The 14,037-nt window shown below is 36.8% G+C and overlaps 1 protein-coding gene across 1 annotated transcript; it reads left to right on the forward strand.

Annotated features, from left to right (window-relative positions):
* The first annotated feature begins 10,989 nt into the window (after nt 1-10,989).
* LOC110906875 lies at nt 10,990-12,067 on the forward strand. Its single transcript, XM_022151941.2, has 2 exons — nt 10,990-11,211; nt 11,366-12,067. Exons 1-2 carry the CDS (start codon nt 10,990-10,992, stop codon nt 12,065-12,067), a joined length of 924 nt encoding a protein of 307 aa, XP_022007633.2.
* Nucleotides 12,068-14,037: the final 1,970 nt, after the last annotated feature.

Genomic DNA, 14,037 nt, shown 5'->3' on the forward strand with positions numbered 1-14,037 from the left:
GTCGGTCGAGCCACTGTATTTCCCAATGTTGACTGGGAATTTTGTCGTTGTGATATCGGCGTTGGCGATGTGCGGGACGAATTTTGAATTTTCGGCCGCGGCCCTTGGCCTGTATGGTTCGTGCACAGGGCGCTTTGCCGCCCTGAGGTATGTAGTGCGGGGGTGACTGGGAGGAACATAGTTGCGTCCCCCCGGTCTGCTGTTGGTGTCGTGAGACTCCCCGCGGTATGTTTGATCGTCAGGGTCGGTATGACCGTACCCTTCCGTGTAAGGTTGCGGGCCTAGTCGGCTCTGGATGCCTGGGCCGCGCCTGGAGGCTGACCGCCTCCTATCTTCCCCATAGGGGCCCAGGCGGGTATGCACTGGCCCTCTGGAGCGGGACTCATATGAGGAGGTATCCTCATTGAGTGTATGGACCGAACAGTAAGATGATCCACGATCGTCATGTCGGCTTCTGGAAGCCGGACGTGAGTGTAACCTGCCATCGTATTGGAGTATACGGTTGGCAGGTGTGTGTTGTATTGGAGTAGGCCCAGCTTGTACGTTTGCTTCCGTACAAGCGCGGTTGTAAGCCGCTATCAGCAGGTCAGTCTGCTGTTGGTACCAGGAGTGTAAGTCCACGCCTGGTGGAAGCACAGTTGGGGCCTGTGATAAGTCGTGTCCGAACGCAAAGGATGGGATCCTTTGGGTGGACGTGCCAATGTGTCCGGGTTGGGGGGTCGAAGGGTGGACCCCTGTTGGGACCGGGGGATTTGGGTTATCCGCATTGGTGTTTTGGTTATCAGTCATGATCTTGAGAGGGAGAGGGATGGATTAAAAAGTGCTAAGAGTAGCGGTGGGCGCCAATGATGAAACAATGGTTAACCGGGCAGGGTTAACACACTGGTCTCGTCAAGAAGGGTTAATCCCTTCCTCTCGGAGATCGCTGGCTGGGTCACCGGTGGATGATCTCCTGCACAAGGAAACAAGCCGTGACTCGTAACAAGGAGGATGGGGTGGGGGTGCTCCTTGTTACCACTCTCCGGCGTGAGAATCAGTAGTTTGCTTGGGAAGCAAAGCAAGATTATAGTAGTAGTTAGAGAGTTGTGAAGAGATACCTCAAACCTGGTTTGGGGTCGGTATTTATAGCCGAGGAGTGAAGGAGGAGATTGATGGATGGGCTGACGACGAGCTGCACCGTTGCAGGTGTGTCAGTCTCGCCGGCCGTGGGGGTTACGCCACGTCAGCCCATTGCTTTAATAGCTCTGACAGGGGACTGTCGCCGGCGCCACTTGCCTCGTGGTGTCAGCCACTTGCCTGGCGTGTCAGTCCACTTGTTGGATATGCAGGGTGCGGTGCGAGCCGCATCGCTGCATGCGGTAACGTCTGAAGTTACCGCGTCTCCTACTTGTGATCAAGAAATACGCGAGATGCGGTGTTGGCCGCATCATCGTATGTGGAGACTATTTGCTCGCTTCCCTTGTCGTGACGAAAATGGCCATATGATGCGGTGCCAGCCGCACCGATATGTTCATCTTCTTTCGTACTTGGGTCAAGCTATTCATCTTCGAACCGAATGGGTTCGAAGGATGTGACCGCATGGGTGCGGTTTGCTTACTGGTAGGGGTTTGTTTGATGCGGGTAATGGTCGTTTTGGGACCATACCCCTTCACCGGTTGTAACCGGTTTTTAAAAAAAACGGTTTTTGAGTCGATTATTAACCGGTGTGTGTGAAACCGGTTAAAAAAACCGGTTAACAGTAACCGAATAAAAAAACCGGAAAAAAAAACCGGTTGTGCAGAAAGCTGCAGTAAGTTCACAGCATGTTTTTTTTTCATTTTTTCAGCTACTTGGGCTGTTTTTTTCAGCTAAATGCAGTTTTTTTTATAAAAAAAAATTAACAATAAACTTATAAAAAGTTAAACACATAATAATATCATTAGTCTTGGAACAAACGGTTACATAACAATGAAATACGAACGATAAACATAACAAACGAAATGCGTAAACTTAAACTATTAATCCGCAAGAACGTCCACTAATATATATATATATTTTTTTAGTGGAAGTACAATACTAAAATATATCTTGAGAAGCGTCGTTTAATCTTCTTCGGCCGAACCCGAACTCGAACTATTGCGTAGGAATTCATCTAATTCGGCTTCTTCGTCGGTCATTGGGGTTGTCAATTCGGCTTCGACCTCGTCCTCGTAAACTTCTCCTTCGTAATCTAATTCTTCCTCGAGTGAACGTTTGTCTTGAACTCTCTCCGCCACATCCAAGTAGTCTTTTAAGCAAATCGACATCTCAACCGCCTTAGGTGTTAGTCGAGTCCTCCTTATCGAAATCACCCTACCACTAATAGAAAAAGCACTTTCCGAAGCTACCGTGGAAGCTTGGACCGTTAGTAAATCTCGGGCCATTGTGGCTAAGATCGGAAATTGATTTTCGTTACTTTTCCACCAAGCCAACAAATCAAAATTTTTAAACTCTTGTGAACTCATCATTTGTAGAAAGTTCGACCCACCATACCGACCGAGTTCACTACTACTAGTGTTACCACGATGCATTTGACTCGACTCATCGTACAATTGGTTATAAACATACAAATCGGTATCTTCCATTTGACTTGAACCTTCACCGAAAGCGGCGTTTCTCATTGCCGCGTGAATGTGTGACGCGGTTGAACCATATTTTGTTACATAAACATCAAACAATTTTGAAAGTTGATCGTTGAAACGAGCTTTTGCGACTTCACCAAAGTTTGGTTCTTGAGTGGTGTTTAAATTCAATTGGTGTGCAATTTTTTCAATCAAAGACCCGGCTCCAAAAATATTAAAACAAGGGTTTAGAGCGGCGGCACAAGTGAAAACCGCCGGTAGTTCTTTAAAATATTTTCTTAATTTTTCCTTCATTGTATCCGCCATGTCACAATATGGTCTACCTCTAACCGACAACTCGTTTACTTTCAAACAGATTTTAAACAAATTGTGAAGAACCAATGAACTTGTTGGATAATAAACCCCCGATAAAGTCTTTGTGGATGTTTTGAAAACTTGAAGCACTTGTGTAACATTTTCAATAGTTTCCCAACCCGACGGGTGGTAAGCCGAACACTTTCCACGACTAGCCAAAAGGTTATGAAATTCTATTAAACTTTCTTTTTGCAAAATAGCTTTTTCAAACATAATGCAAGTCGAGTTCCACCTATGAGCAACGTCCCAATTGGGTCCTAAGCATATTCGACCCGCTTCCTTACAAGTTTTAATATATTTTGCATGTCTTTGAGTGTTACTAAATATACTTCGTAACATTCTTTTGAAAGCTTCTTTTTGTGTTTCAATAACCTTTAAACCGTCTTGAACGGCCAAATTTATGATGTGTGCAACGCATCGGCTATGGAAAAAAGTACCCTCACAAATCGGATTGTATTTTAATTTTAAACGCATAACCGTGCTCGTGTTGTTTGAGGCGTTATCAAAAGATATTGAAAAAACTTTATTTTCCAATTTGTATGTTGTAATACATTTATCGATTACTTTATATATAGCTTCACCGGTGTGAGGGTAATCGAATAATTTAAACAAAATCGTGCGTTTCATCATTTGCCACGTCGCCGGTTCAATCCAATGGGCGGTGACACAAATATACGAATCGGGTGAACCGTGCGGTGCGGACCAAACGTCGCTAGTCAAGTTAACACCGGTTTCTAATTTTTCAAAATAAGAAATTAATTCTAGTTTAGCTTTTTTCCACAATTTTAAACAATCCCTCCTAAGAGTAGCACGACTTACATGGGTGTATCGTGGTTGGAGAGTTCGTTGAACCATCTTTGTATAGCGTTGGTTGTCGAAGTGGTTGAATGGCAAACTTTCTTGGATTACAAACTTCGCCATTTCATCCCTAACCATATTGAAAATTGTAGTTGAAAATATTAGCGGCATCACTTGCCATGGAAGCTTGACCACTAACGTGTTGTTGTTTCAACGCCTTGCAAAACGGTTTTTCGATGTGTTGCTTCAACGTGGAGTTTGCGGTTTCGGCGTAAAAACCTAGACAATGATGACAACGCGCTTTTCTTTTACCGTTTGCCATCTCGCACAAATCAAAATGTGACCAAACCTCGGGGTTGTGTTTCGTTGGAACAACACGAATCACCGTTTCGTTTGTAGACTCGCCAACATTGACCGAATCATGGGCACTAGACGTTGCCATAGCGTTTTGAGAGTTATCGAACAAGAATGAGGGACTTTTTTAGAGTTTTTGAAGATTCTCAAGTGTTGTGAATGAAATCTAAACACCCACAACCCTTTTATACAAGTTGGAGATGAGTTTTAGGCAAAAAAAAGCCAAAAAAACGGCTAGAATTAGTCCCAAACGGTCATATGACCGTTAGTAAAGCTGGGCGTTTTTAACCGGTTAAAACCGGTTTTTTTAACCGGTTTTTTTCTAGCTGTTAGCGGTTAACCGGTTATTAACCGGTTTTTTTGATTAATCGATTAATAAACTGGTTTTTTTAAAAACCGGTTATACCCCCGAACCGGTCCAGAAAAATTGTAACCGATCCATAACCGGTCAAACCGGTTGTAACCGAACCGGTTATAAAAAAACCGGTTTTGAAAAAAACCGGTTCCGGTTTTTTTACCGGTTTCGATTGCGTAATCAGTTTTTTTGTACACCTCTACATGTGTTACCTCTCTAGTGTAACACATGTTACAAACATGTGTTACATATGTGCAACCCCCCTTTGTGTCCAAAAAAAGGGTTGGGGTAACTACAAGTAACTTGGGTAACGTTTACTACATATGTAGCTAATTATCCCACCAAAAAAACACGACTTTTTATTTGTAAAATAAACGAGATATTCCGAATAAATTATGAAGTTTATACATTTTAACATTTAACAACCAATCTTAAAAAAACGTTTTAACATTTAAACTTACTATTACATTAAGTAAAAACCTTTTGTAACACGTAAAAAACCTAACACGTGTTGCATTGGATGTATCTTCAAGCTGAAGATGGGATTATAAAAGGAAAATGCACAACACTATAAAAGTTGTAACACGTGTTACAACGGTTGTTTTAAGAACTTTCTTTTGTAACACGTGTTACATTGGATGTATCTTTACGTTGAGGATGGGATTATAAAAAGGAAAATGCACAGCTGAGTAAAAAGATGTAACACGTGTTACAACGGTTGTTGTAAGAACTTTCAAATAAACAAGTGTTACACCGTGGATGTTTTAAAAAAAACTGTTTTCATCCATTTGTAATAGAGACGTGCAAGTAGGTAAAAACCTGTTGTAACACGTGTTACATATGTGCAGCCCTGATTTTTTGTAACAAAGAGGTTGAATATATGTAACACATGTTTGTAACATGTGTTACACTGGAGGGTAACTTCTGTACAACATCAAAGGTACCCACCACTTGCCCTTCATCGACTTCTTGTTCCCATTCTTCATCGGTTTCTCCATCTACCTTCTTTCGTTATCGTTCTGTTTCTTTATCGTTCTGCTTTCGCTTATTAGCCAGCCTACCCGTCACGGACCTGGTCATTCTCCTCACTCTTGCAAATACAACAGCCATAGTAAATACATAATAACACAAGTAATATTTCCGGAGTTATTTAACACAACAAACAGGTACGAGATAGGTAACACATGTTACCTGAAACTGTATTCTGCACCGAAACTACACAATCGTCAACAACTATCTTCTTTTCGTCAAGCAACGCCCTCACTACAAAGTGTTACCTGAAACTGTATTCTGCACCGAAACTACACAATCACACTCTCTGATGCACTCGGGACATTGCATTTTTTCTGCACACACCTTTCCACCCTACGCCTTCATATTTTAACAAAAAATGCCCACATTCAGCTAATCCGACACTAAAAACACAATCTCAATACTAAATCTAACAACATTACCAAACCAAACCGCTTAAACAGAGAAAAAATAACATTTGAACAGTCCTAAACAAACAATAATCACAAATTAAAAAAAGACTGAAAAAAAAACCAAAGAATCCAAACCAAATGACACCTAACCGAGTATAAAACCAGAGAATCCAAACCAAAATAAAACAAGAGAATCCAAAAAGACTGAACCATACTTGGACTGGATCACTAACCGGAAACCTGAACCGAGTCCCGATCTGCGGCTGACTCGAATCTGAACTGAGCTAAAATCAGAATCCCCACTCCGGTTGCCTGTAACACCGTCGTCGGCACCGACGGTTCGTCGGAGAACCTCCATCGCTGTAGATGAAGGCTTGTAATCAGAATCCCCACTCCGGTTGCCTGTAACACCGTCATCGGCACCGACGGTTCGTCGGAGAACCTCCACCGCTGTAGACGACGGCTTGTCCGTCGTCCATCGTCGTCTTCTTCTCTCTCTTAAATCTCTCTCTCTACCTCCTGAACTCTCTCACACACACTTGTGTGTGTTCTTGGTGTTTATTTTGAAACATGGAGAGAGAGAGAGAGAATGAATGATGATGATGATGGTGAATTTACAGAAGAAGAAGAAAGAGATAGAATGATATATTTTGAATTCTAAAAGAAGAAGAAAGAAGAAAGAGGGAGAATGAAATGATGGGTAATAAATGACTTGATGGGATGGGGGAGAGAGTGAAATGATGGCTTGAACAAATGACTAATTTGCCCTTTAAACATGTGTTTAAAGATATGATGTGGATCAATCTTGACCACACAATTCAGGTTTCCTAAGTTTTCTAGATTAAATGGGTTTTCCATAGATACTTACACTATATATATATATATATATATATATATATATATATATATAGGGGGAGTTTCATTTGAGAAGAAAATTAAATTGGGAAGAAAAAGAACAAAGGGTACAATTGTAAAATATTAAATAGTTTTTCTCTCATTTCATTTATTATTATCTTTGACTAATTAATTAGTCATAAAGACTATCATCCTCCACTCTAAATTTTTTTGCTACGCACATCAAAATTTATCCTACACGTTTTGAAATACAGCATACACAACTCGTAATTCATCATACACACGTCGTAATTTATCCTACACTTTAAATTATTTTTTTTCTTCTTTGAAAAATATATTTTTTTGAAAATTAGTTACAAATTTAATGTAGTTAGCTAGTAAAAGGGAATACTATCAACTAATAATTTATCTAATTTTACCAATATACTCTTACACTAATATTAAATACAAAAATTAAATAAAGTAAAATAAAGCATTTTTATTGGTTAAAACTTTTTCCTTTTTATTTTTACAAAATAAATTCTCATTTAAACTCTCCAATATATATAACCAATCTCCAATATATATAACCAATGGTAGATAATTCATCTTATGTATGTTATGTTTTACGTCCCCAAAGAATATTGTATAGTGGTAACTTATGTTGATTTAGGTCCACGTGTTGTTTATCTCTATTTTTATCATTGATTTTCTATGACTAAAGGTACATAATTCATCTCATATATCTCTATTTTTATCATTTTCCATAACTAATGGTACGTAATTCATCTCATATATCTCTATGTTTATCATTGATTTTCCATGACTAGTGGTACATAATTCATCTCATATATTTTGTTTTACGTCCCAAAGTAATATACTACAGTAAAGTAATTCTTTTTTGTTTAAGAGTTGAAGGTTCAAATCTAGTAAAATCAAAGCATAAAAAGAATTGAAAAGTAAATTAAAGTATAAAATTAGTTTGGTTTTACCATCTTTCCTTTTTATAAAAAAAAGGCGTTTGTTTTTACAATGAATTTGTTTATTTGAATTTTTTTAACTGTAATTTAGACTTTATCGTGTGAGACTTAAATTCAAAAGTTTTTATCTCAAACCTGGATGTTTAAAGTTTTGCTTTTGTTAGGGGCTGTTTGGTAGCCTCTGAATGGTCATTAAGAGACTACCTCTTAATGGAACCATTAAGAATTTTAACAATGAGAATGTAGAAAAATGTGAGATGTGATGATTTACCATTCAGAGGTTACCTCTTAACCATTCAGACTTGAGGTTACCTCTTATTCATTCAGAGGTTTTAAACCATTAAGAGATAGCATCTGAATGATCATTAAGAGGCTACCAAACAGCCCCTTAATCTCTTTAAAAAGATTCAAAAGAAAATGGAAATGTTCGATATAATAATTGTATTGTCAACTACGTCATATAGCAGTCTAAATGTCTTATGGCTAAAAATCCTCCTTGATTAGCGTGACTGAGAAATGCCTCTAAACAAGACAACCAATCTGATTTAAAAGGTATTTTAAAATAGTAAAAAATGGCAATGAGTAGTGGTGGAGTTGTTGGGGAAAATTTGGTGTTTCTTGTGACTTAGTTTCGAGTTTCGACTTCCACTCACCCTATCATATTCTGCGGTATTCAGTTGAAGAGCGAATGTTCGACTTCCACTCTCCCCATTTTTTCTATGGCATTTAGGTGAAGGACGAATACTGGTGGCGAAGTTTTACCGATTATTTCACTGTTGTGCCTTCGGGCGGGTGGAGGTCGGGTTTCCGCACATCTGGAAGAGCCAAGGGGCTGGCGGCGGTCGAGTAGTCGACCTTGCCTATAGCGTCCGGTGTCACGATGGTTGGTACGCAACTACGCCGTTCCTTATCGTAGAAAAAAGAGTAAAAAATATTTAACATATATGAAAGAAATATGCCCTTTTTTATAAAAATAACACCAACACAAATTAAACTTCGGTAATATCTTATTATTGACTAACTTGAAAATATTAATAACATCATATTAGATGAATTTCTAAATTTTATAAAATAAATACACCAAACTTTTAAACTTTTTATTGTGAAGTAACAATTGGATGTTTCCTTAAAGACAAATGATGTTATTTGTTAAAAAATAAAAAAAAAATGTTATATATGTAACACCTCCCAGTTTTCTGGTCAATAAAATCCAAATGTCCTGAATAAACCTGTAATCAACTACGTTGGGGTTTTGATCTCGTGATTATCATTAAAGTTTGAGTTGGGTTTATACATTAATACCATTCTGTGAATTAGGGGTTAGAATCAGAAGGTTTAAATTCATTGATAGCAGATGCTTAATTATCAGAAGACTTGAAGCTATAAACTTACTGTTAAATCAAAAGGCTTAGAACCAGGACTATAGACTTACAAGAAGCTTAAGGCTCGAGAACTACAAGCTAGCAAGGTGAGTTACTCTGAACCGTTTCTAAAATAGGACGTGTTGTTCTATCTGATTGGTAATAACTATGGAATCGACTATTTATAGCATGTGTGATAGTTGGCAATGATTGATAGGATGATTGAGAGTTGATTGTATGTATCTGATTTAGCCAGTAGAGTTTGTATACATAGCCTGGTTATGTGAACATACTGTGCTTACTCTGTTCTTATCCGTTTGCCATGAATGCATGTTTTGAATAAAATCATTTATGTCCATGAACTCACCAGTTGATATTGAGTCCCAAATATTTTTCGGGCACATATCCTAGGTGCCATGTGATTGTAGGAATTGCAGACATTGAAACTAGCATATGAAGAGACAGAGGTCTAGAGGGCTGTTGAAGATTTGGATCGCTATTATAGTTAAATTGATGTAATATTATTGTGTCCTATGAGAGATGTATAATATTCGTTAAATGTTTAAATAAAATTTGAAACTTCCATTGTGAATGCTCTGGTTATTATGTGTTATGTATATCCGACGCGTAACACTCCCTAAACCTTATCCTGGCATGCGGGTGTTATATATATATGTATGTGTGTGTGATACGAAAATATACTTAAATTTATTAAACCATCTATACTATATATTTTTATAGTCATTCATTGAAGCCATCTATTTTTATAGATAATTGATATCAATTAAAAGATAATTATACAATTAAATTTAATATAAATTTAAACAATTCATATAGGAGATAATATAATATTTTAAAATACTTATCAGATTTCAAAATTGTTTATCCTGCAATTAATGTAAATGATTTATTTATTTTATTAAACTAAAGTAGTTAAAGGTAGAACATATTTCAAAAATGTTTAAAAGGGGTAAACAAAAATATTAATCAATGTTTATTGATTCTATACTTTTATTTTCGTGTTCAATTCTCAACTAAATACGGTAATCACTATGTTTACGTGACATTTATAAGAACCATCACCGCAATCACCCCATCCATCGTATATCAAGTATATCCGTTAGTTTTCTTAAAAAATATAAATTTTTATTAGATTCATTCAACCCGTGTAATAAATGAGGTTTTTTAAAGATATAACATTTTTATTTTTTACTATACAAAATTACATTTATGCGACTCGTGTAATACACGGGGTTTTAAAAATATAACTTTTTTTATTATGTAGTATATAAAATTATATGTGCTCAACCTGTATAACACATGTGATTCTTAAAAATGTAACTTTTTTTTCATTATTTAATATATAAAATTAAATTTACTCAACCCGTACAATACATGAGGTTCTTAAATATATAAAATTTTTATTATTTAATATTTAAAATTACATTTATTCAACCAATGTAATAAACGGTATTTTTAAATATATATTGTTTTATTATTTGGTATATAAAATTGCATTTGTTCAACCCGTGTAATAAACGAGAATTTTAAAGATATATATATTTTTTTTATTATTTGGTATATATAATTACATTTATTCAACCCGTGTAATACACGGGATTCTAACCTAGTTCAATATTAAATAAATACAAATATGAAGGTAATCAGTAACTTTTTATCATATAACTCGCAATATATAAAAATTATATTAGATATGTTATAAAGAATATATTTAGATTATCAACTTCTAATATAAATCAACTTGTTCTCCAAGTTTATTCTCCGTATAAATAGTCCATGTATTCTATTGTATATGATACACCATTAATACTAAACATCTCTTTCTCTCCCAATTATCTTCTTGCTATTTAGTTTGTTCATAACATGTTATCAGCACGCTTGCTTTGGATCACACATCATAAGTTCATCATGACAAAACTTGCAAAACTTGAGTTCATGGCTTTAGATATTACTGGGAAAAACTATTTGTCATGGGTATTGGATGCTGAAATACATTTGAATGCCAATAATCTGGGTGAAACAATTAAAGAAGTAAATAAAGCAAATACCCAAGATAAGGCAAAAGCCATGATCTTTTTACGCCATCATATTCAAGGATCCACTTGTCCTTTGGACCAATCTGAAAGAAAGGTATGACCACCAAAAAACGGTGATATTACCGAGAGCTCGTTACGAGTGGATCAAGTTAAAGTTGCAAGACTTTAAGTCTATAAGCGAGTACAACTCGGCAATGTTTAGAATCACATCACGATTGATTCTATGTGGTGAAAATATTACTGATAAGGAAATGTTGGAAAAAACATTCTTAAAATTTCACCCCTCGAATGTGATACTTCAACAACAATATCGTGAAAGGGGTTTCACCAAATATAGTGAATTAATATCATGTTTGCTTGTGGCCGAGCAAAACAATGAGCTCTTAATGAAAAATCACGAGACTCGTCCGGTTGGAGCAACCCCAATCCCTGAAGCTAATGTGGCAACATATAATGGCCAAAGTGAAAGTTACACACATGGTCGAGGTTATCATCGTGGTCGTGGTCGTGGTCATGGCTGTGGTCGTGGTCATGGTCGTGGACGTGGCCGAAGAAATTATCATAGTGTTCAGTTTAAAAACAAAGGGACCTGCCAAAGGTGGCATAATAATGAAAATAAATCCAGTGATGAAAAAAATAAAAAGAAGGTGGGATCTTCATTGAATGCATGTTACCGATGTGGAAGTAACAATCATTGGTCGAAGACTTGTCGTACGGCCAAACACTTGGTGGAACTTTATCAACAATCCATCAAAGACAAAGCAAATGGAATAGAGACAAATTTTACATATGAGGTTGCAAATGTTGACGTCACTAATGGTCATAAAGACCATAATGATACAACTAATCTGGATTATGATGATTTCCTTATTGAGCCAACTAACTTGGATTCTGGTGATATCGTGGCTGATACAACCCAGTTGGATGCTTGCAATTTTCCTAACATATAAATTATTAGTTTTTAAGTGATGTTATTTCCTTCATTTCTTTAAGACATTTTGAGATTTTATTTTGTTTTGTTTTGATGCGTATCAAACATTTTAGGATTTGTTATGTTTGAAGCATGTTAGACATTGTATTTATATGATTTTGTTTTGTTTTGAAGCATATGGAGTGTTTAACTAAGATCCCTATTAATGGAGAAGACATATGTCTAATTGACAGCACCTCAACGCATGCAATTCTTAAGAAAAAGAATTATTTCGCTACTTTAACCATGAAAAAGGCAAATGTTGGTACTATATCTAGTAAATCAAAATTAATTGAAGGCTTTGGAGAAGCTTATGTAGTGTTGCTAGGTGGAACACCATTTAAAATAACCAATGCGTTATTTTCCCCAATGTCGATGTTCGTTTAAACGGATATCATCTTGAGACTACATCTGAGGGACATGATGAGTACCTTCATATCACAAATATATGTTCGAGTAAAAAGCATGTGTTAGAAAAATTGTGTGCACTTGCCTCTGGTTTGTATTATACTAAAATTAATGCAATCGAATCAAATGCAGTCATAAACAAGAAGTTTATAGACCAAGAAAATTTTATCATATAGCATGGTTGGTTAGGCCATCCCGGATCAACAACGATGCGAAAAATTATAGAAAATTCAGTTGGGCATTCTTTGAAGAACCAGAAGATTCTTAAGTCTAAGTATATTACATGTGTTGCATGTTCACAAAGGAAGTTGATTACTCGCCCATCACCACTGAAGGTGGGGAGTGAATCCCTGATTTTTTTGGAAAGAATACATAGGGATATTTGTGGACCTATACATCCTTCTAATGGACCATTTAGATACTTTATGGTCTTAATTGATGCATCAACTAGATGGTCACACATGTGCCTACTATCAAGTCGTAATATGGCATTTGCACGACTACTTGCTCAATTAATAAGGCTAAGAGCACATTTTCCCGATCACCCCGTCAAGAATATTCGATTAGACAATGCTGGTGAATTTACATCCCAAACATTTAATGATTATTGCATGTCTATTGGGATAAATGTAGAGCATCATGTACCTCATGTACATACACAAAATGGGCTTGCTGAATCGCTTATCAAGCGACTTAAAATGGTTGCAAGACCAGTGATTATGAAATCAAAACTACCAGCATCTGCTTGGGGACATGCAATTTTACATGCAGCAACACTAATTTGCATCAGGCCAACGAGTTATCATACTTCTCCCCCATTAAAGTTGGCTCTTGGTCAGGAACCAAATATTTCCCATCTAAGGATTTTTGGTTGTGTTGTATATGTTCTAATCGCTCCACCACAATGCACACAGATGGGGCCTCAAAGGAGGTTAGGAATATATGTTGGGTATGAATCACCATCGATCATTAAGTATTTAGAACCTATAACGGGTGATTTATTTACAGCTCGATTTAGTGATTGTCATTTTGTTGAATCAACATTCCCAACAGTAGGGGGAGACAAAAAGCAGCTGGATAATAGTATTATTTGGAATGAATTATCATTATCTCATCTTGATCCTCGAACTAAACAATGTGAAATAGAAGTTCAAAGGATAATTCATTTACAAGGATTAGCAAATCAATTACCAGACGCATTCACTGACCCAAAGAGAGTGACTAAGTCACATATACCAGTTGTTAATGCTCCAGTAAAAATAAGTGTCCCATAAGGACAACCACATGTTGGTAACGAGTCTAATGCACGCCTAAAACGTGGTAGACCAATCGGTTCTAAAGATAAAAATCCTCAAAAGAAAAAAGGGAGCAAATAATGTAGATGGTCAAGTCGAGGTAACAATAACGCAAGCAAAGGAGTCTCCAGAAGAGACACTAGACATTAGGGTTCTAGAAGAATCTCAGGTACCTGAAAATGAAGAGATCTCAATTAATTATATCATGTCTAGAAAGGTATGGAACCGAAGTGAAATCGACGTCGAT

This window comes from Helianthus annuus, chromosome 14 (genome assembly GCF_002127325.2).
Source record: "Helianthus annuus cultivar XRQ/B chromosome 14, HanXRQr2.0-SUNRISE, whole genome shotgun sequence".
Taxonomy (NCBI): Eukaryota; Viridiplantae; Streptophyta; class Magnoliopsida; order Asterales; family Asteraceae; genus Helianthus; species Helianthus annuus.

What these genes read in the sequence shown, in the direction of transcription:
- LOC110906875 (XM_022151941.2), top strand. Translation starts at nt 10,990, where the DNA reads ATGACAAAACTTGCAAAACTTGAGTTCATGGCTTTAGATATTACTGGG. An exon ending in TGGACCAATCTGAAAGAAAG is followed by an intron (nt 11,212 to 11,365) that starts GTATGACCACCA and finishes ATTACTGATAAG; the next exon opens with GAAATGTTGGAAAAAACATT.